Below are 21,682 nucleotides of genomic sequence, written 5' to 3'. Positions count from 1 at the left end.
AGGGATTTCTCAGTCTGCACCCAAGCTGTCCAATGTAGAGAAGGCCACAATGGGAGCACCAGATATTGAAATTTCACAAGTGAAGTGTTGCTTCATTTGGAAGGACTGTTTGTCACCCCAAATGGTGGTGAGGGAGGAGGTGTGGGTGCATGTGGTATTTTCTGCAGCCACAGGGAAAGGTGCCAAGGGTGCGATTAGTGGGAAGGAACAATGGAGTCATGGAGTGTGCAGTCCCTGTAGAAAGCTGATAGGGGAGGAGAGGGGAAGATGTTTCTGGTAGTGGGATCATGTAGGTGACAGAAACTGCAGGGGATAATATGTTGAATGTGGAGGCTGGTAGGTGAGGACAAGGGGAATCCTGATTTTTGTGGTGTCTAATGGCAGAGGGGGCCAAGGTAGATGAGCAGGAAATGGAGGAGATGTGGATGAGACCTGAGTTGATGGTGGTGGAGGGGAATCCATGTTTTTGGAATAATGAGGTCATCTCAGAAGATCAGGACTGGAATACCTCATCTTGGGAGCAGATACAATAGAGAGAGGAATTGAGAAAAAGGAACAGAATCCTTGGAGAGGACTGGGTGTGAAGAGATGTAGTCAAGGTAATTGTGGAAGTTGGTAGGTTTGTAAAAAAACATCTGTAGAAAGATAGAAGGAATTATTAAGCAATGATGAAGACCAGCAAGAGTATGTAGAAAGTTTGATCATCACAATATAAAAAGGAAAAGGACTATTAAATGAGCAAAAATATAAATAAAGGGAAGCCTAGATATTTTCAAAAAAATCTAAAGATGAAGATCTTTTGGAGATATTATGCCCTTAAATCCACAGATGTGTGCTGTGAAAATAGACCTATATATGGAAAGACAATAAGGAGTTTATTTAGTACAAGGAATGCAAAGTCAGTGAGACCAAGTGTGAAAACTGCAGCTTGACTTGATGGTTTGAATCCAGAGGCAAATAAAAGATGAAAAAGCCACTGTGCAAGAATCTCTTAAAGAACATTGATAAGCAGTGTGACAAAGGACAGGAGACTTGTTAATGTAATGCTTTATTTCTTATAAAAGGAATATATAATATTGTTTTATTATTCTGTTGATTGGAGTTAACTACAGGAGTAAAATTAACACCAGCCAACACAAAAATCATAAAGCCTATTTATTTCTGATAAACAATTTAGTTTTTTTGAGGCATTATGGGTATATTGATCAGGTAAATGCAGATATCTAATATACAAATTTTCAGAAGATATTGAAAAAATTCTACATGGGAGACTTGATCATAAAATTAAAATGTGAAGTACTAAAAGGATTATGACAGCACAACCAGAAATCCATTAAATATTCAAAGGACATTAAGGCTGGAGGTTATAATTTATTTTTAAATGAAACATACAGCACATTAACAGGCCCTTCTGCCCATGAACTTGTGCTGCCCAAATACACCTATTGATGAACTTCCTGTGCATTTTTGGAGGGGAGGAAACCAGAGTGCCCAGAAGAAACCCATGAAGACACAAGAAGAACATACAAACTCCTTACAAACAGTGCCAGATTCAAATCAGGTTACAGACCCTTGAATAGCATTGCGCTACTGTTGTGCAATGATTTTAATTTGGGTATGGGGCTTAGTACGAAAACTCAGGACAACACAAATTAAATCTATGACCGATGTTTTAAATTCAGTATGATTTTGTTATATTAGTAGATTTATTAGACGTGGCACTTAAAATGGAGAAATGTGATGCAAAATACAAGATCAAATGGTGAATATTTAAACTTTATTGCAAAACCTGAACATTTTAAGAAGACGTATGAGAGCTCAGATACAAATAGTTTTAGAAGCATGGAAATTAGTTGATCCAGCTGCAAGATGTAATACAAAGTAGTACGGTTAGCGTGACAGTTAGCACAATACTATTATAGCGCTAGCAACTTGATTCTAATCTGGCACTGTCTGTAAGGAATTTGTTTGTTCTTCCTGTGTCTTCATGGATTTCCTCCAGGTGCTCCAGTTTCCTCCCACCCTTCAAAACATATATGGGTTATAGGTTATTTTGACAGCATGGGCTCATGGGCCAGAAGGGCTCAGCGTGGTCTAAATGTTTTAAAAAATAAAAGGAATATTACAGCACAGGATAAGGCCCTTTGCTCCTCAATATTTGCACCAAACAGAATCAAATTAAACTAAATCTTTGTTACTTGCACCTGATGCATATTCCCACCCCACCTTATGTACTTATGTGTCTACTTTCTTCTTTTTCTTTGGCTTGGCTTCGCGGACGAAGATTTATGGAGGGGGTAAATGTCCACGTCAGCTGCAGGCTCGTTTGTGGCTGACAAGTCCGATGCGGGACAGGCAGACACGGTTGCAGCGGTTGCAGGGGAAAATTGGTTGGTTGGGGTTGGGTGTTGGGTTTTTCCTCCTTTGCCTTTTGTCAGTGAGGTGGGCTCTGCGGTCTTCTTCAAAGGAGGTTGCTGCCCGCCGAACTACTACTATCATATCTGCTTCCATCACGACCCTTAACCCTGTGTTCCAGGCACCTGCCATTCTCCGACTGTGTAAAAGACGTCCCTCACCTTAAATCCACGTCCTCTAATATTTGCCATTTTTAGCCAGGGAAAACCCTCAGCCTCTGAATCTCCAGACAAAACAATCCAAGTTTGTCCAACCTCTTGTTAGCTCATATCCTTTAATACATGTAATATCCAGGAGCATGCCTGGAATGCACTGCCAGAAGTATTGGGAGAAGCAGATAGGAGGATTGAAAGGCCTTTAGATAGACACATGGAGATGCAGAAAATGGAGGGAATAGATCATGTGCAGGAAGAAGTGATTTAATTATATTTTGGGAATTTTAAGTTGTATTTTAGAAAAGGTTCTTACATATCACAAAAGTAAATTGTTAGGTTCACTATTTTAACACACAATGCAAATTCTACAAGTTTTTACAGTGAAACACGGAAGTCTGCAGATACCGTTATTGTAGCAAAAGCTCAGAAATGCTGGAGGAACTCGGCAGTACTCACAGCATCCAGGAGGTAAAGATATATAACTGAATTTCGGGCCTGAGCTTAGGACGCTGCAAGACCTGCCGAGTTCCTCCAGCATTTCTTATAATTTTTTATAGCCGAGTTTTACTGTGCCTAAGGTTAAGACGATAACAATCCTTGCCATGTAGACTAGGGTGCAGAGTGATGAAATATTTGGTTGGAGCATATTACTTCATAGCTAGCACTCACAAGTTACAAAATTTCAACCGATTCCTTTAAATTTAAACATTCATATACATCTTGGCAAGAACACAAAAAAATGGTAAAGTCTTGTGGTGATGTTACTGTAGCATTTACCTCCTACCTGCTGGATATGAAGGAGGTTCCTTTCTCACATACCGAGAACGATTTCCAGATTTTGATCTCTGCACTTTGGCATTGACTTTAAATGACTTTTGCTTTTTAGCAAATGCATTTGTTACTGCAAATAAAATAGTATGGATTGAAAACCAATCTACATCAGTCTCAACATTCTAACATCGCTGCAGATAGGGCAACACCTTAAATACACTCATAAATTGTATACAGGAATTCTAAACAGTTAGGTGATAGTAAAGATTAAAGGAGCACCTTTAAAACAGATCATCTTATCATTTCACAACACAATTTCATCAAATACTAGGAACACAGTTACACAGAGACCAAATTTTGCATTAAAAATTCCTAGAAATAAATAATTCTCACTATTTTTATAAAATTGATAACAGCCAGCAACTTCCAAAATGTATACACTCACAGTTACAACAAGCAAATCAACAAGTCCCTGTCTAAATCATTCTCAACACTGTGCTACATTTGGAAACTTTCCGACACAAAACTTACGATTTTTCTATTTTCCCAGATGGAGAGAAAAGATCTCATGCCACCCTACTCTTTAGTGCAGCTGAGGATATTGTCTGCGTCCAATAACTAACCTTCAATTAGGCCACTTAAATAAATCTAGCTGCTGTGTATTCTTTATTATGGAAGTGACTCCCCTTCAGAAGGACCTCTAGATGCAAAACTTACATACAAATATGGAAATCTCTTTTTTTCTTATTGCAGGGTGACAAAATATATTTAAGGCACACATATGACATAAGGGACTTGATTTTGCTGGTATAAGGTAGGTTGCAGTAGAACAAATGCCCATCCCGTTCACTATTTATTGGTTTCCATTTGGGTGTAAAATAATAATAAACAGATCAATAGAATAGTCCCCTGGAGGTATTCAAGTAATTTAAGAGGTTTTTGCAATATTATTCATAACACTGAGGGGTTACCTATTGACAAGGATATATTAAACAAGACAATGCAGATGGAGCTGTACACTAGCTCCAGATAGGCAGCTTATGGAAGCTAACAAGGCTTGAAACTTAGTTCTGAAACACTTTACATCTGCAGGAATGAAGTGACAAGTTTCCAACAAAGTCAGGTGAACCACTTGTATGTTAAATACACATGCTTGAGGATGACAATGTGGATCAGATGACAGTGGCAACAAACATACACAGTTTTATACCTGTAAGCTTTCTTCCTTTTCGAGAAGATTCATCATCTGTATCAGCATTATTTATCTTTCTTTTCTTCTGCATAGCTTTTCTCTCTGTTATAAAAATAACTGTTTTAACTTTTGAAAGTATGTTTTTGCTCCAGAATATTACAAATTAATTGATATGCTAAACTGTCTACAAAATATTAATATATAAAAATAACTACAGTACAACTCTGATTATCTGATATGTTAGATAAACTTTTTTTGAATAACTGGTCAATTTTTAAAAAACAGCCCAGTAGCAGAAGCAAACAATAAGGGAAGACTTTTTAAGTATTAAAATAATGTTTGTCACCAAACAAAAATGCTGGCTGCCACACCGCTGCCGATCACCAAGACCTCCCAACTGCCTCTGCCGATCTCAGACACGTCCCCACTGCTGTCGCTGATCCCCGGGGAGGCTTCCCACGCTGGTGGAATACTTACTGGCGAGTCGGCAATCTCCTGTGTCCCTGGTCACCGGAGTTCCTGACGCCTGAATCCTGACTTTGAATCCTCCCTTAGGCCTATTGCCGCGCGCACACACATACACTAGACTCCCCAGTGTGCATGTGCAGTAGTAGCCCAAAGGGAGTGTTTGGAGTTGGCGTCAGGAGATCCAGTGTGCCGAGGAGGGAGGGAAGGGGATGGGAGGGGAGGGAATGCTACTGAGCTCAAGGTCCCCACTCCTGCCTGGGAGCCCAAGGTCCCGTACCTGCTTGGGAGGCTGGTCTCCTTGATGACCCCAGGACAAGGGATTCTTCTGACAGCTTGTGGCTGGGAAAGAGTGGTACGCAGTTTGAGAGTTGGAGAGAAAAGTCAATAGGGGAAGGTAAAGAAGACATGGAAAGAGAGAGGGGAGGGAGTTACCTGAAACGAGGAAATCTGTCGTTCTAATTTCATGTCAAGTGAATCTTTTTTTCAACCTGTGAGGTCAGTTCGGCTCCGAAAAAATTTCAGATCAATGAGAATTTCTGATTTGTTTCAAACATTCTCATTGATCTGAATTTTTTTTAAAAATTCAGATCAATGAGGATTTTGGATAATTGGAGTTGTAGTGTATTTATTTCCTGAATATATACAAGTATATTCTGAATCAAACAGGTACTGGGGGAAATAATATAATATCCATTTACCTTTTAATCATGTTTTATTTAAAGACATGATAGGAGTACTGTGCAAAGTTACAAATCAACAAAGTGATTTCAAAAAACAGAAGATACAAGTATTAAATTAAATAATTCTATGCTATCATAAAGGGTTTCCCTGACTTACTCCAATAACCCTATAAGCAGAGGTGGTTAATATCTTGCTGGGTTACTTAAAAAAAGCCAAGAGTAAACATGTTAGTGGATCTGTAATACTGAAGGATTTCCCTTCCTCAAAGACACAAATGAACCACTTGGGTTTTACAATATTCTAGTTGTTTAATGGTCACCAAAAGGATACAAACCTTTTAATTTGGAATGTAAAAAAAATAACCAAATGCAAATCATCCACTGTGAATTTGTCCCTTTGGTTCAATCATGCTCGTCCAGTAACAACCACTACCTCAACATATGCTTTCTCTAATTTTACATGTTGAGTATGGTTCTTTAAGATGTATGTAAATTATATGAAATTTTATTTCAAAGAGGATTGAGCCGCATCATTCTCACATCTAGAACCACAGTTGCACAGACAGTAAATGCAAACATGAATCAAAAGGAATGCTTTGTTCTGATCAATACAGACCAAAAGCATGGATCGCTCCTTTGATTTAGGCAAGAATTTTAGAGTGAAATGTTGCTACATTTGACAAAAAAATGCTGACTTTTCCTGTATTTGGTACAACAGAGAATATCTGAAATTTTGATTCATATCGTGCATATATGAATTAGTAGGATGGGTAAGAAACTTTGCGGATGATACAAAGGTTGGAAGAGTTGTGGACAGTGCTGAAGGTTGTCGTAGTTACAAAAGGATATAGATAGGATGCAGAATTTGGTGGAAAAGTGGCAGATGGCGTTCAATCCAAGTAAGTATGAGGTGGTGCATTTTGGAGGGATAAACCTGAAGGCTGTGGATGTCCAAATTCATATAAACTTCAAGGTCGCGGCACAGATCGATAGGATAATTAAGAAGGGCTTATGGGATGTTGGGCTTTATTAATAGGGGGATGAGTTCAAGAGTCAAGAACTCTAAAGTCCCTGGTGACATCACACGAGTTCATTTCTGGTACCTTATTATAGAAAGGACATGAAAGCTATGGAGAGAGTGCAGAGAAGATTTACCAGGATGTTGCCTGGATTGGAAAATAAGTCTTATGAGGTTAGCAGGCTGGGACTTTTCTCTTTGAAGAGAAGGATGAGAGGAGACTTAATAGAAGTCTAGAAGATTTTGAGAGGCATAGATTGGGGGGGGGGGGGGGGTGGAAAGAGACAGCCAATGCCATCATTTTTTCCCCCAGGGCAGGAATAGCAAACACCAGAGGATATATTAAAATGTGAAGTTTAGGGGTGATATCAGGGGTAAGCTTTTTTAAAAAATACAGAGAGTTGTGGGTACCTGGAATACTATGCCAGGGATGGTGATAGGGCTGAAACATTAGGGACATTTAAGAGACTTGAGTCAGGCACAGGGATGGAAGAAAATTAGAGGCTTACAAAGTATAGAGGGCTTAAGTACTTTTTTTGAATATTTTATTTAAAATCAACATAAAAAAAAGTGAATATCACACTGTTAAAAATAATTGATTGAATACATGTTGAACTATATAAAGAGAAAAAAAACTACAAAATGAAAACCCCCTTCCAACCCCCACTATATATATTCATTATATGTATAAATATATATCCCAAAAACATTTCAAAAAAGTACATTTTATTAAGGGAATACTTCACTGGTCTGGAGGATTCAAAGGAATTATATATTAATTCAAACCTAATGTTCGAGCATACGGGCTCCAAATCTGTAAAAATATAATATTTACTTCTCAAATTATATGTATTTTTTTAATAGATTATAACTTTGAATCTCTGTTTGCCATCTTCCTAATGTTAAAGAGACATCTGATTTTGAAGTAACACCAATACATTTCCTTGCTATCACCAGAGCTAATTTAACAAATTTCAATTGAAAATCTGATAAATGTAATTTAGGAGTTATATTTTCAAAATTCCCCATCAAAAATTACTCCAGATTCAACGGAAAAAGAACACCTGTAACCTGTTGCAAAAATTTACTAACAGAAATCCAAAAAGGATCAACTTTTGAACAAGAGAAAGTAGAATGAAGAAAAGTTCCAGTATTTTCACCACATCTAAAACATTTATCTGATGGAGCCAATTTCCATTTATTCAATTTTTGAGGCGTAATATTTAACTGATGTAAAAATTATACTGAAGTAATCTATATCTTACATTAATTGTGTAGACATAGCATCTTTACATAAATTTTGCCAAATTTGTTGATCTATTGATACATTTAAATCGTGTTCCCATCTTTCTTTTGACCTAAACAAACCTAATTTAGGTGTTTTCTCTTGTAATTTCACATATGCTAATGAAGTAAACTTCTTGACAATTCCATCAGTAATCAATTGTTCTAATTCTGTACAGTCCTTTAAAACCATTTCCGGTCTAGTTTTTCTCTCAAATAAGCTCTCAATTGAAAATAACAAAAAATAGTATTACGTGGAATGTTATATCTAATTCTCAGTTGATCGAATGACATCAATCTATTACCCTCATAACAATCTCCTATTTTACAAATTCCTTTACTATACCATATACTAAAAAGATCATCTTTTGAGAAAGTTACAAGACGATTAACTAATGGTATTTTTGTGACAGAGAGTTTCCATCATGTTCAAATTTAATCTTATTCCAAATATTAATAAAAATGTTTCAATAATGGGGCATCCATGTCAACAGTCATTAACCTTGGTTCCCATTTATAAATAAATGCTTCAGCTATATCCTCTCCAATTTTATTTAATTCAAATTCCACCCTTGATGGTTTAATATTTCCAAATATGGAAGCAAGAAACCTTAATTGTGCTGCTTTATAATAATTCTTGAAATTACAAAGTTGTAACCCACTTTGTTCATATTTCCATGTTCTATCGATATTCTCGCCATCTTACCTTTCCAAATAAATTTTCTAAATTGTTTATTTAATTCCTGAAAAAAATGTTGTGGTATAGAAATTGGCAAAGTCTGAAACAAGTATTGAATTCTTGGAAAGATATTAATTTTAATACAATTAACTCTTCCAATTAAAGTTATAGGTAAATTTGTCCATCTTTTCAAATCCTTATTTACTTTCTTAAATAACAGAATAAAATTTAATTTATTTTTTAACATTTTTTATCTGTACGTATTCTTAAATACTTCATCCCAGTGTTTGACCATTTAAATTAAATATATTTTAGACATTGTGAATAATCACCTTGCATTAATTCCATAACTTCAATTTTATCTCATTTTGTAACCAAAAATATCTCCACAATCAGTTGTTTATAAAGTCTACGTAATGATATTTGTGGTTGAGTCAAATATATGAACACATCATCCACAAATAGACTAATTTTATGTTCAGTTTGATTTACCATAAAACCTTTTAACTATTGATCCACACGAATCATTTGTGCAAGAGGTTCAAAAGCCAATGCAAAACAAAGCAGGAGATAAAAGACAACCTTGCCTACTTAACCTAGTCAAATTAAATGATGAGGGTGCCAAGGAACCGCACGAGAAAATGGGCCGAATCGCTGCAACATGCGGCCGATACAAGATGGCGCGAGCTTCACTGCCGATAAGGAGTCTGCGCCTAGCGACATGTGCAGGCTAAGCCGCCCTCCACTTCTGCTTAGCTCCCCGCCAGCCAGAGAGTGACATCACTTTGCGGTGATGTCACTTCCAGAAACCAGTGGGTAAGTCACCGGAAGTGGGCAGGTCAGCGCAGAGACGTGGCGAATTCAAACCAATAAATTCACTCTTTGGTTCACCCTCGCACTGTGTGAACGTGACCTTACTCCGTAGTGCTGCCACAGCAGTTTCAACAATTTTTGTAACCTGCATTGAACGCAACAGGATGCAGCAACCAGCTACATCCACAGCTGCAGTGCCAACACCCAATGGAGTGGGTGTGCATCTACCACCCTTCTGGGCAAAACAGCTCAGGAATTGGCTCCAGCTGGCTGAGTTCCAGTTCCACATCAGGGGAATTGTTTCAGTGGACTCCAAGTTCTGGCAGATCGTCAGCATCCTGGATGCCACCACAGCTGCAAAAGTAGCTCCTTCATTAAAAAAAGTTTCAACGTTTCCTCCTTGAGACCCTTGTGCTCATCTGGCATGAGCATGCCGTCCGTATCCTCAACATGCGGGGCCTGGGGGATAGAAATCCCTCTGAGCTTATGCGTGAGATGGTGGCCCTGGCAGACAGGCACACAGACTGTTTCCTGTTCGAGGCCCTATTCCTCTCGAAACTACCAGTGCACGTAGCCTCGGCAGTCTCCGACATGGAGTTCAGCGCTCCACACCTTGTAGCCAAGGAGGTGCGTGGTTGCTCCACATGCCACCAGCAGAGCTTGCTCCACATGCAGCCAGTCTACACGATCATCGCCACCACCCCACCCAGCCCACCAGAAGCATCAGTGGTAGCCGCGGCCCATCAACAACACGAAGGGCATGCGGAGAACAGCAAATACTATTTCTACCCCGTGCTCGTACCCCACCGCCAAAGCCAACACAGCACCAGGAAACAGGCAGGCCGGCCGCCGCTAGCGGCCTTGGTGGTTGGCACATAGAAAGGCCTACTCTACCTCAGAAACCAGAGGACACTGGCATGGAGATTAGCTTCATCCCACCCATGTACCTTGAGGCGAGGCACAACACCAAAGGCCTTACCCTACAAGTGGCCAACGGGTCCTCCATTCCCAGCTACGGGATCCACCTGGTCACCATCCACATTGCAGACACCATTTTCCAGTGGGAGTGCATCATCGCGGCCGTGGGACAGGCACTACTCGGAGCAGGCTTTCTCGGTGCTCACGAAGTGCTGGTGGAAATGACAAGATCCCGGTTGTTTACCCTGCAGAGGGGCTCTTTCCTGCCTTTGGAAATTCATGCCTTAGACCAAGATGAATACGCCTCCTTACTGTCTAAATACCCAGCTTTACTAGCACCAAACTTCCACAACTCTAACCCGCCACATGGCGTGCAGCACCACGTTGAGACAGCTGGCCAGACGCCTCCTGCCAGATGAGTTCCAACAGGCCAAGGTCAAATTTGCCACCATGGAGGAATTGGGGATTGCCTGCCATTCCATCAGCCCCATGGGGCTCCCCACTCCACATGGTGTAGAAGAGCTCCAGCAGTTGGCACCCATGTGTCCACTACAAAGCAATGGACCCAGACAAGTACCCCATTCAGCACCACCAAGATTTCGCCACGAGGCTACATGGCTGCAGAGTATTCTCCAAGGTGGATCCCATAAAAGGGGACCATTAAACCCCAGTATACCCCAGCGACGTCCAGAAGGCGGCCATCATCACACCCTTCAGCCTCTTTGAATTCCTAAGAATGCCTTTCCAACTAAAAAACAGAGTCCAGACATTCCAGCAGCTAATGGACATAGTAGGCAGGGTCCTCAACTTCATCTTCATTTATTTAGGCTATATCGTCATCACCAGCCCCAATGCCAGCGCCCATAGGACACACTTCACCCGTCTGTTCAACAGGCTGCAGCAGCTTGGGCTCAAGGTGAACCCAGCCAAGTGCCAGTTCGGCTTGCAGATGATAAGACTTCCTGGGGCACCGCATCATCCCAGAGGGTGCCACACTGCTGCCCGACAAGGTGGAGGCCATTCAGAACTTCCCCAAGCCAAGCATGACCAAGGGGCTATAGGAATTCCTGGGGATGGTAAACTTCTACCATTGCCTCCTCCCGGGAGTGGCCACCCTCATGCAGCCCTGTTCACCCATGTCAAACTCGGTGACAAGATGTTGCAATGGACGCTGGAGGCCACAGAGGTTTTCAATGCCACCAAGTCAGCACTGGCAAAGGCCATGATACTGGCCCACCCAGACCCCACCTCCCCCTCAGCACTCACAACAGGCACTTCAGACAGAGCTGTGGGCGCAGTGCTAGAGCAATGGGTCCAAGAACACTGGCGACCCCTTGCCTTCTTCAGTAAGCACCTCTGAATTCAAGACTTCAAATACAGCACATTCAACCACAAACTGCTAGCCTTGTACCTGATAATAAGGCACTTCCACTACATGCAAGAGGGGAGAGTGTTCACTGCCTACACGGACCACAAACCATTGACCAACGCGCTGAGCAAGGTGTCAGACTAGTGGTCGGCCAGACAATAGTGGAACCTCTCCTACATATCGGAATTCACCATGGATATCCACCACATTGCTGGCAAAGCCAATGTAATAGCTGATGCACTGTCCCGGCCCACAATAGCCAGAGCCTCGGGAAGGCTTGACGTCGCTAAGGACCAGAGGGAGCATGCAGACATGCAGGAATACCAGACAGCCATCACCAGCCTGAGGTTCAAAGACTTCTGACCCACACCAGGAGAACCAATCTTGCTGTGTGACATCTCCACCAGGTTCCCAAGGCTAATCCTACTGCGACCTGGCGATGGCGGGTTTTTGACCAAATCCACGGTTTGTCTCATCCCTCCATAAGGTCCACGGTCCGCCTGCTCTCAGATAAGTTCGTGTGGCATGGACTCCGCCGAGATGCCACTGTGGGCTCGAACCTGTGTATATTGCCAACGGGCCAAGGTGCAGTGACACGCCAAAGCTCCCCTACAGACAGTAGAGCTGGTGCAATGCAGGTTCGAACATGTCCACGTCGACATCATCGGCCTCCTCCTGGTGAACCAAGGCACGAGGTACCTGTTCACAGATTCACCCGCTGGCCAGAGGTGGTACCTGTGGCTACGTGCGACACCGAGATGTGTACCAGGCCTTTCCTTGCTATCTGGGTCGCAAGGTTCAGAGTCCCGACACATATCACATCGTACCGAGGGGCACAGTTCATCTCCTCCCTCTGGTCCAACCTAACAAAATTCTGCAGCAGCCAGGTCCACCATACTACAGCCTATCATCCTTAGTCAAATGGATTGGTCGAACGGTTCCACCGCCACCTGAAGGCCGTGCTGAAAGCCCAACTGACCGGCCTGAACTGGATGGACAAGCTCCTGTGGGTACCGCTCGGGATCTGCACCGCACCGAAGGAGGACCTACCAGCATAGTCTGCGGAGATTATATACGGCACACTGCTCTCCATTCCAGGGGATTTTCACTTCAACACCCCCGGCCCACAGATCAGCACATTAGATTTCCTGCACAGGTTGAGAAAAGACAGGTGGACAAGCTCCCCCCACCACCGTCCAGACACGGATCGCCATCCAGCTATGTCCTAGCGGATCTGCAGTCCACCCACTATGTTTTTTATGTAGAGGACAGCAAGGGACCTCCCTACAATGCCCATACGAAGGCCCTTTCAAAGTACTGTGGAGGGACAGTGTGGTTTTCACACTAGACATTGGCGGCCAACAGGACAGATTCACAGTCAACCGCCTCAAAGTCGCCCACCTGGACTCTGAACTGCCGGCCCCGGGACAGACTCAGAGGTAGACCACCCAAAGACTAAGTCAGACCGCTCAGAGCGTGGTGGCGATTCTGGGTTGGGGGCGGTGGTGTAGTGGGCCGAGCAACCACGCAAGTAAATGGGCTGAATTGCAGCAACATGTGGCCAGTCCAAGATGGCGTGGGCTCCCCTTCACTGCCGATAAGGAGCCCGCACCTAGCAACACGTGCAGGCTAAGTCGCCCTCCACTTCCGCGTAGCATCCCACCAGCCAGAGAGTGACACCATGACGTGGTGATGTCACTTCCAGAAAACAGCGGGTACGTCACTAGAAGTGGGCAGGCCAGCACGGAGATGCAACAGATTCAAACCAATAAACTCACCCTTTGGTTCACCCTTGCACTGTGTGGATGTGTCCTTACTCCATAGCGCTGCCGCAGCAGCCGCTACGAAATATTTGCCCATTAGTTATTACTTTAGCTTTGGGACTTCTTTAATGTGCTTTAATCCAATTTACAAAATAAAAGACAAAACCAAATTTACCTGAAACTTTAAATAAAAAAATCCCATTCTAATCTATCAAAATATTTTTCTGCATACAATGCAACTGCTACACTTAAATCTCCTCTTTTTGTGCTAAATGAACTATACTTAATAATCTTACTATATTTTCAGAAGTTTGTCCATTTTTAATAAAACCAGTTTTATCCATATTTATTAATTCAGGAAGACAATTATCTGTTCTATTTGATAGTATCTTCTCTATAATTTTATAGTCAACATTTAACAATGAAATAGGTCCATATGAAGCTGGTTTTAATGGATCTTTATCTTTTTTAGGAATAACCATAATTATAGCAGTTGAAAAAGTTTACGGAAGAGCATATACACTAGAAGCTTCCATAAGTAAATGAATTATTAAGTCTTTAGATTCTTTATAATATTTCAAATGAAATCCATCCTCTCCTGGAGACTTATTATTCTGTAAACTATTAAATGCTTCTTTATCATACTCAGTTAATCTTGGCAGTATTATTTGTGACAATTAATTATTTATATTAGTATCATCTTGTAGTGATTCTGAAGTATATAATTTTTCATAAAATTCCCTAAAAGTTTCATTTATTTCTTGAGGTTTAAATGTCACCTTCTTATTATCACATTAATTGTTCTCAAAGCTTTTCTGCTTTTCATTGCCAAGCTAAAGCTTTATGAGATCTCTCACCAAATTCATAATATTTTTGTTTAGATCTAAGGATCATTTTTTACCTGTTCTATAAGTCAACAATATATTATATGTAACTTTTTATTAATTAAATACCTACATTTGTCTTCCATTGGTAGTTTTTGAATATCTTATTCAAATACAGTTATTTCTTTTTCTAATTTATCTATATCTCTTATATTCCTTTTTAATTTTTGAAGTAAAAACCTATTATTTTTCCTCTCAAATATGCTTTTGATGCATCCCAAATAACAAACTTATCCATCAATCATAAATTAATATCACAAAAGTTTAATATGTTGTCTTATAAAGTCACGTAAATCTTTCCTTTTTAATAACAGAATTTAATCTCCATCTATATACTGTCTGCTGTTTTTCAGCAAATTTCAATTTCATTAATAATGGGGAATGATCAGATGTTATCCTTGCTTTATAGTCAATATTCAAAGCTCTTAATTGATTTTGGGCTGAAAGTAAAAATAAATCAATTCTGGAATACAAATCAAATCTATTAGAATAAAACAAATAATTTCCACTAAATTTAAATCCTTCATTAAACATAGTATAGTTTTATCTGCTTTAGACTTAACTATTATTTTTGAAAATCTATCATAAAGGATTTAAACAAAAATTATAATCACCTCATATTAAAATATTTTCTTTTGTATCCGCCAAATTTTAAAAAAGTATCTTGTATAAATTTTTCATCATCTACATTTGGTGGTGCATAAATATTTAGTAAAGACAACATTTCAGAAAATATTTGACAATTTACCATTATATACCTACCTGCAGTGTTTGTAGCAACTTTAATTGGTAAATTTTTCCTAAATAAAATTGCTACTCCCCTAGCTTTAGAATTAAATGAAAGAAAAAAAAACTTCATCTACCCAATCTCTTTTCAATTTTAGGTGTTCTTTTTCAGTCAAATAAGTTTCTTGTAAAAAAGCTATATCCATCCCTAATTTCTTAATATAATAAATTATTTCTTTTTACTTTCCCATTGATATTAAAACATAATCTTAATTATTTTATTCATATTTCCTTATTTTCAAAATCCCTTTTTATCTCTCCCATCCAGGAAGAATTCCCATAAGATAGTTCAGTCCATGAAAAATAAGAAACTATAAAGAAAAAGATAGTTCAGTCCTGAGCACGACCGTCTGCAATCCAATTTTTAAAACAAACATTTAAATAAAAAGAAAAAAGGAAAACAAAAGCCCAAGCCACTAAGTGCCATAGCTAACAGCACTACCTCCCTCCATTTTACAGGTCATGGAAATATCACAAAAACACATGGAACTGCCAGAAATCAATCCAACACATCTCCCGACCCCTGCGGGAATAAGACTTAATTCACCAAAATATCAATTCCATCTATTTAAAAAGACAACATAATAATCATTTCAATTCTCTTAAAAAGAGAAAACAGATTATAAAAAAATAAAACCAGCAAGAAGAAAACTCAAATCAATACATCATTCATTGCAACAAATCAGTACCTTTTACTGAGTGCACTTCAGGAAAGCTTTGAGCATAAAATATCCTCAGCTTGAACAAAATTAGTAAAGTAAACATTCTGCTGATCTGGTAAAAATTTTTCAAAGTAGCAGGATAATGCTATACAAACCTATAACCCTCATCATACAGAACATTTTAAAAAAAACTGGGTTAAATTCTTTTCTCCTCTTTAACAAAGCTCGACTCAGATCTGGATAAAAGAAAATGTTTTCTCCTTCATAATTCAAAGGACCATATTCCTTAGTCCTTCTCATAGCCAAACCAGAAGCTTTTCTCTATACTAATAATTCAAAACTCTAACCAGGATAGACTGGGGCCTCTGGATTGGAATTGGTTTAGGTCTTAAAGCTCTGGTGGCTCTCTCAATTCAGATCAAGTGTTCATCTCCGAATATCTTCGGTATCCATGCTTGGAAGAAATTAATCACACCATCTCCTCTTTACCTTCAGATAATCCCACTATTTTAACACTATTTCTTCAACTATAATTCTCCATAATGACAACTTTATCCATCAATTTTTCACGCATCGACATTAAACCAGCCAGAGTCTCGTATACTTTAGATCTTTCTTCAACAAGTTGCACATCATCTCGAACAATTTTAATTTTGTTTTCCAACTTATTCACTCTCTGTGTAACATTATTCATCATTTTCAAAGCATTGTCTTCTTTAACTGTCAGTTATTTTTAACTTGTTTCAATTCTTCTGAGGCTTTATTTATAGACCCATTAAACAACTTTAAATTGTTTTTCAATATCTAATTAATTTTAATTTGAAATACAATTTTGGCTTCAATCTTACTCATTTCCTTCTTAATATCTTTTCCTCTCCTCCAGTCTGTACATCTTCTGAGCTTGGCATGTCTTGTTCACTTTTATATTCTTCTGATGCTTCTTCAACTGGGCTGGTGTCTCCTTCGTGCTCTGAGGTTGAGATGCTGGACTGTCTCTTTAAACCTTTCTGAATTTTTTCTTAACCTGATATTCTACTGCACCACGCTGCCCCAATTCTCACGCATGTATGAAGCACTTTTAGTTTCTCCTTCGGAGACACCTTTGCAACTCAACACGAAGAGGGCTACAAAGGATGATCCCTCACCCGGATCTTTGCTGGCAGATCCCAATGGTGCTTCAGCAGCCTGCTTCAATGTCAAGGTAGGCCCAGCTTCTTTTTTCTTCTTCTCTTCAGTGTAGTCAGAGTCAGGTTAGAAGTTTTTGTCTTTTTTCAGTGACATTTTTAAAAGTTAATTGAGTGTCTTATATTAACTTTAAAGTATTTCATATTATAAAAAAACTTTGCTAAATAGGTACTTTTTATAAATCTCATGGGAATCAGGAGAATGTGTGTCATCCCTACGGCATCACGCGACCTCCCCATTAAGTACTTTTTTTTTTAAGGAAAAAATGGTTCAGCACAATATCAAGGGCCAAAGGGCATGTACTGTGCTGTAGTTTTCTAGATTATAAATGTACCTCAATTGATGTAAATTAATCCCCAACTATAACAAAATCACCCTTTGATAATTAAACATGCAGATGACAGGTATGAACATAAAATAGGCTCTCATGGATTCAGACAATGTAGATCAGCACCAGGTCAATTTCAATGCTATTGTAACCCATTGCATACCATTGTAACCTTCACCTTGAGCTGTGCTAATCCTTTAAAGTAACCGACCAATTTTCAAGTTTATGAAAAAATCAGAGATTGTGCACAAACTACAGAATTTACCTTTCCCTTTATGCTTGTAATTTCCTACGTAAGCCTCCATCCCCTTCATCTCTAACCAGTATCTTGGTTTTCGAATTGACAATTGTCCATCATCCTCTTCGTTGGCCTTATCTTCTGATGCTGAAGATGATTCATCACTGAAAGATTCGTCTTGGCTGTCTTTGGGAACAAAGTTGCTTTTGTATTGTTTGTCCCTAATAAGAAAAAAAGTTCATATCAATTAGTGATGTTTTATGATTCAATCCCCATTAACACTGCAAAGAGATATTAAAAGATTGAATTGAATAGCCATGGAAAGGAGATGAGGTGAATTTCAATGAAGTATGACTGCGGATCCTCACCATACATTTCAACACAAGATTCCCATTTACTGTAATACCAAAGGTAGGGCAATTTTTAAAAAACACCTGGTAAATCAAATAGGGGGTTAAAGAGCAATGTTTTTACCTACTCAATGGTAAGAAAGTGGAAGACACTATCATAAACAGTTGAGGAAAAAAAAATACCTAGATGCATTTGAGTCAAGTTAGACAAGGACAGGAAGGACAGACAAGGTGCCATAAAAGGATAAGATGTTTGGGTTGTCTTAGAAGCGAAGAGAATGGAGGATGTTCATGTGGAGTTCAGTTCTATTTTTATGTCCTTTAAACCTTGTTTTAAAAAGTGTTGGTTTTGCTTGAAAGTAGAAGTTCATGAAGTGAAATCTCTTGGTGCCTGCCACATTGACCACCGCCAGTGGGCTGATATCGCCTCAAACCGTGCATCTTGGCGCCTCACAGTTCGGTGGGCAGCAACCTCCTTTGAAGAAGACTGCAGAGCCCACCGCACTGACAAAAGACAAAGGAGGAAAAACCCAACACCCAACCCCAACCAACCAATTTTCCCTTGCAACCGCGCCTGCCTGTCCCGCATCGGACTGGTCAGTCACCAACGAGCCTGCAGCAGACGTGGACATACCCCTCTATAAATCTTCGTCTGCGAAGCCAAGCCAAAGAAAAAAAAAAGAAGTTCATGTGTGCTAGTTAATTTTTTATTATTGAGTAATATCAAAGGAGCAACTTATTCACCTTATCTTGCCTGTCCGGCTGTTTGGTACACTTCTTTAAATAATCTCACTTTCCTACTACTCTTAATTTATTTCAAATACTTCCACCCCATTTCAGGAATTGCATTCCTGATAAAAGAAACACATTAATTTTTAAATATTTTCTGAAGACATTGCTGATTATTTTGCTAAAATTCATTATAAAAGAAATAATGTTCATTATAGATAATTGAGGAATTGAGGAAGAAAAATCAAAAATACAAAACTTCATATTTCAGAATTTTAAAGCAAAACAGATTATTCAGTCATTTATGCTGTACGCACTTCTCATCTCCCAAAGTGATCTTTATCTTTTGAATTCTTGGTTCCAAGTTCTTTTCAGGAGGCTCATTAGTCTGAAAAGACAACCTTCAAATTATTATTATTAAATTAAAATGGAATGCACATACAAAAAAGAGAACCAGGTGAACTATTTGCTTTTCAAAACAAAATTAATTGTTGTTCAAGAATGAAAATTATTTTAAGAAATCAGTGCACATTTTCTTGCTAGCCCATAAGACATAGAAGCAGAAATAGGTGATTCTGATCATCAAGAGTGCCCCACCACTTAATCATGAGTTAATTTATTTTCCCAATCAGCACCGCCTTCTCCCCATAACCTTCGATATCCTGGCTAATCAAAGACCTATCAATCTCTCCCTTAAATACATCCAATAACTTGGCCTCCACAACCACCTGTGGTAACAAATTCCACGAATCTACCATGCTCTGGCTGAAGAAATTCCTCAGCATCTCTGTTCTAAGTGGATGCCCTTTAATCATGCAGTTGTGCCCTCTCCCTCCATGGGAAACAAGCTTTCTAGATTTACTCTGTCCATGCCTTTCAACATTTGAAATGTTTCAATGAGATCCTCCTCATTCTCCTAAATTCCAAAAAGTTCAGGCCAAGAAACATCAAATGCTCCTCATAACTATTTCATTCCCGGAATCATCCTTATGAACCTCGACTAAACCCTCAACAAGGATGGGCAACCTTTTACCATGTGTGTCAGTGGTTGAACACTAGGCTACACTGATGCTACCATAAATGAAATAAATAGATAGATAGATGAAATAAATAGAAAGATGAAATATATAAATGCATTTCAGGTTAGAGAAGGCATCTCCAAATCTGGAAATGCACCAAAAATCAAGAGTTAGTCATTAAAATGAAACAATTTAAAAAAGAAGTCAAAAGGAGAAAAATTAATCACAATGAAAACAAAATAACTAACCCCAAAACAGACAGCAGTGAGAGGGAGAGAATGTCACATTGGGGAGGGGAAATGTCACACAAAGAGAGGGGGCCCTCATACAGAGAGAGGGGCGTTTCACAGAGAGGAAATGAAGGCCCTTTCATGCAGTGAAAAAGCCCAGCTGTAAAGGAGGAGATTCTCTGCCCTTATGTTTGGAAACTTAACTCAATGAATGTGCCGTGGCCAGCTTCCAAAGTGCTGACTGCAATCCCTCTCAGGGAAGGATAATCGACGGGAGCACTGTGCTCTACCTCCTCACATGAATGTACCAGCTGCTACAAGTGGCTAATTAGGGGCAGACTGATGATGTCACTATGACACTGTCAGCCAGCAATCCATCTTCCCTCTCTATCCCACCCACTCACCCCTCTCCTTCCATGAACCCCTCAGAACAGGGGCAGCTGATGGGGGCCATCAGGGCGGGAGGGATGCTGGGAGGTGGCTGGTGTGAGCTATGACAGCCTCACCAGATGATCCAGCACCTCACTGGACCCCTTAGGCCTTTGGGGCCACTAGTCAGCAGCTCAAAATGTGCTAGAGCAATGGCCATCTTCCCTACCCTTAATCCCCCCATGCAGCTGGAACTGTTCTGGGAAACACAGAGCGGTTCCAGCTGCTTGGGGGATTATGGGGAGGGGAGACAGCTATTGTTCTGCCGCGTATTTACGATGGGTGGCGCTACGGCACCAGATACCCAGCCTCCATTGGCCGCTCCACAAAAGGCAAGTTTATGTTTTCCCTCCTCGCTTGTAGCTGGCCTCCATGTGGAGGCCTGGCAGGAAAAGGCTTAGAGAGGGATTTAAGCACATATAAGGGGAGCTACAGAGAGAGAGAGAGAGAGAGAGAGGGAGGGAGGGAGCGAGGGAGTCCAACCCAGGGAGAGGAAGTGCAACGTTTTGAAAGGGAGTCCAACATGGAGAGACAGATGATTGCAGAGGAGCAGGGAGGAAAATACACAGAGGAAAAAGTCTTACAGAGAGAGAGAGAGAGAGAGAGAGAGAGAGAGAGAGAGAGAGAGAGAGAGAGAGAGAAGTTGAATGAGCGTTACAGAGAGAGAGGTGGATTCTCACAGACACGGGCCTCTCACAAAAGTGATGGGTCTCAAGCAGAGAAGGTGGCTCATAGAGGCAACAAGATAATCTCACCGTGGGGTTTGGGGGGGGGGGGAGAGAGCAACAGGGCACCGCAGGGGAGCAGGGAGAGGCACCGTGTGGAGGCACCTCTGGCGGGAATAGTGGTGGAGCTCACACTGAGGTTTGGGGGTGGGGGAGAGAGAGAGCTGGGTACTGAAGGGGGAAACCACACACACACCGGGTGGGGGTGGGGGTGGGTGGAAGAAAGAATTGAGGTGGGTGTATTGGGCCAGATACACTTGGATCACAGGCTGAATTCAGCCATTGGACCGAAGGTTGTCTACCCCTGCTCTACAATATCAGCACATCCTTTCTTAAATGAGGAGGACAAAACTGCTCACAGTTCTCCAAATATGGTTTCACCAGTGGATTATAAAGCTTCAACATCACATCCTTGCTCTTATATTCTATTCTATTCCTCTTGAAATGAGTGCAAACGTTGCATTTACCTCCATCACCAACATGCAAGTTTACCTTCAGGCTATCTTGCATGATGACTCCCAGATTCCTTTGCTTCTGGGTATTTTCAGTTTTCTATCCATTTATAAAATAGTCCATCTGTATTTTTTCTACC

The 21,682-nt window shown here is 40.3% G+C and overlaps 1 protein-coding gene across 2 annotated transcripts in view; it reads right to left on the bottom strand.

The window, feature by feature from the left end:
* The window catches only part of znf512 (zinc finger protein 512), a 59,257-nt gene that overhangs the window by 23,242 nt on the left and 14,333 nt on the right, over window positions 1–21,682 (bottom strand). For both annotated transcript variants that reach the window (XM_069886579.1, XM_069886578.1), the window contains exons 4-7: window positions 19,005–19,075; window positions 17,636–17,829; window positions 4,552–4,635; window positions 3,355–3,471 (exon numbers count right to left, since the gene is read on the bottom strand). In XM_069886579.1, the coding sequence (XP_069742680.1) occupies window positions 3,355–3,471; window positions 4,552–4,635; window positions 17,636–17,829; window positions 19,005–19,075 (466 nt within the window). The remainder of the gene's footprint in view (window positions 1–3,354; window positions 3,472–4,551; window positions 4,636–17,635; window positions 17,830–19,004; window positions 19,076–21,682) is intronic.

This window comes from Narcine bancroftii, chromosome 6, assembly GCF_036971445.1.
Source record: "Narcine bancroftii isolate sNarBan1 chromosome 6, sNarBan1.hap1, whole genome shotgun sequence".
NCBI lineage: Eukaryota > Metazoa > Chordata > Chondrichthyes > Torpediniformes > Narcinidae > Narcine > Narcine bancroftii.
This window is presented reverse-complemented; position numbering and strand designations above follow the sequence as displayed.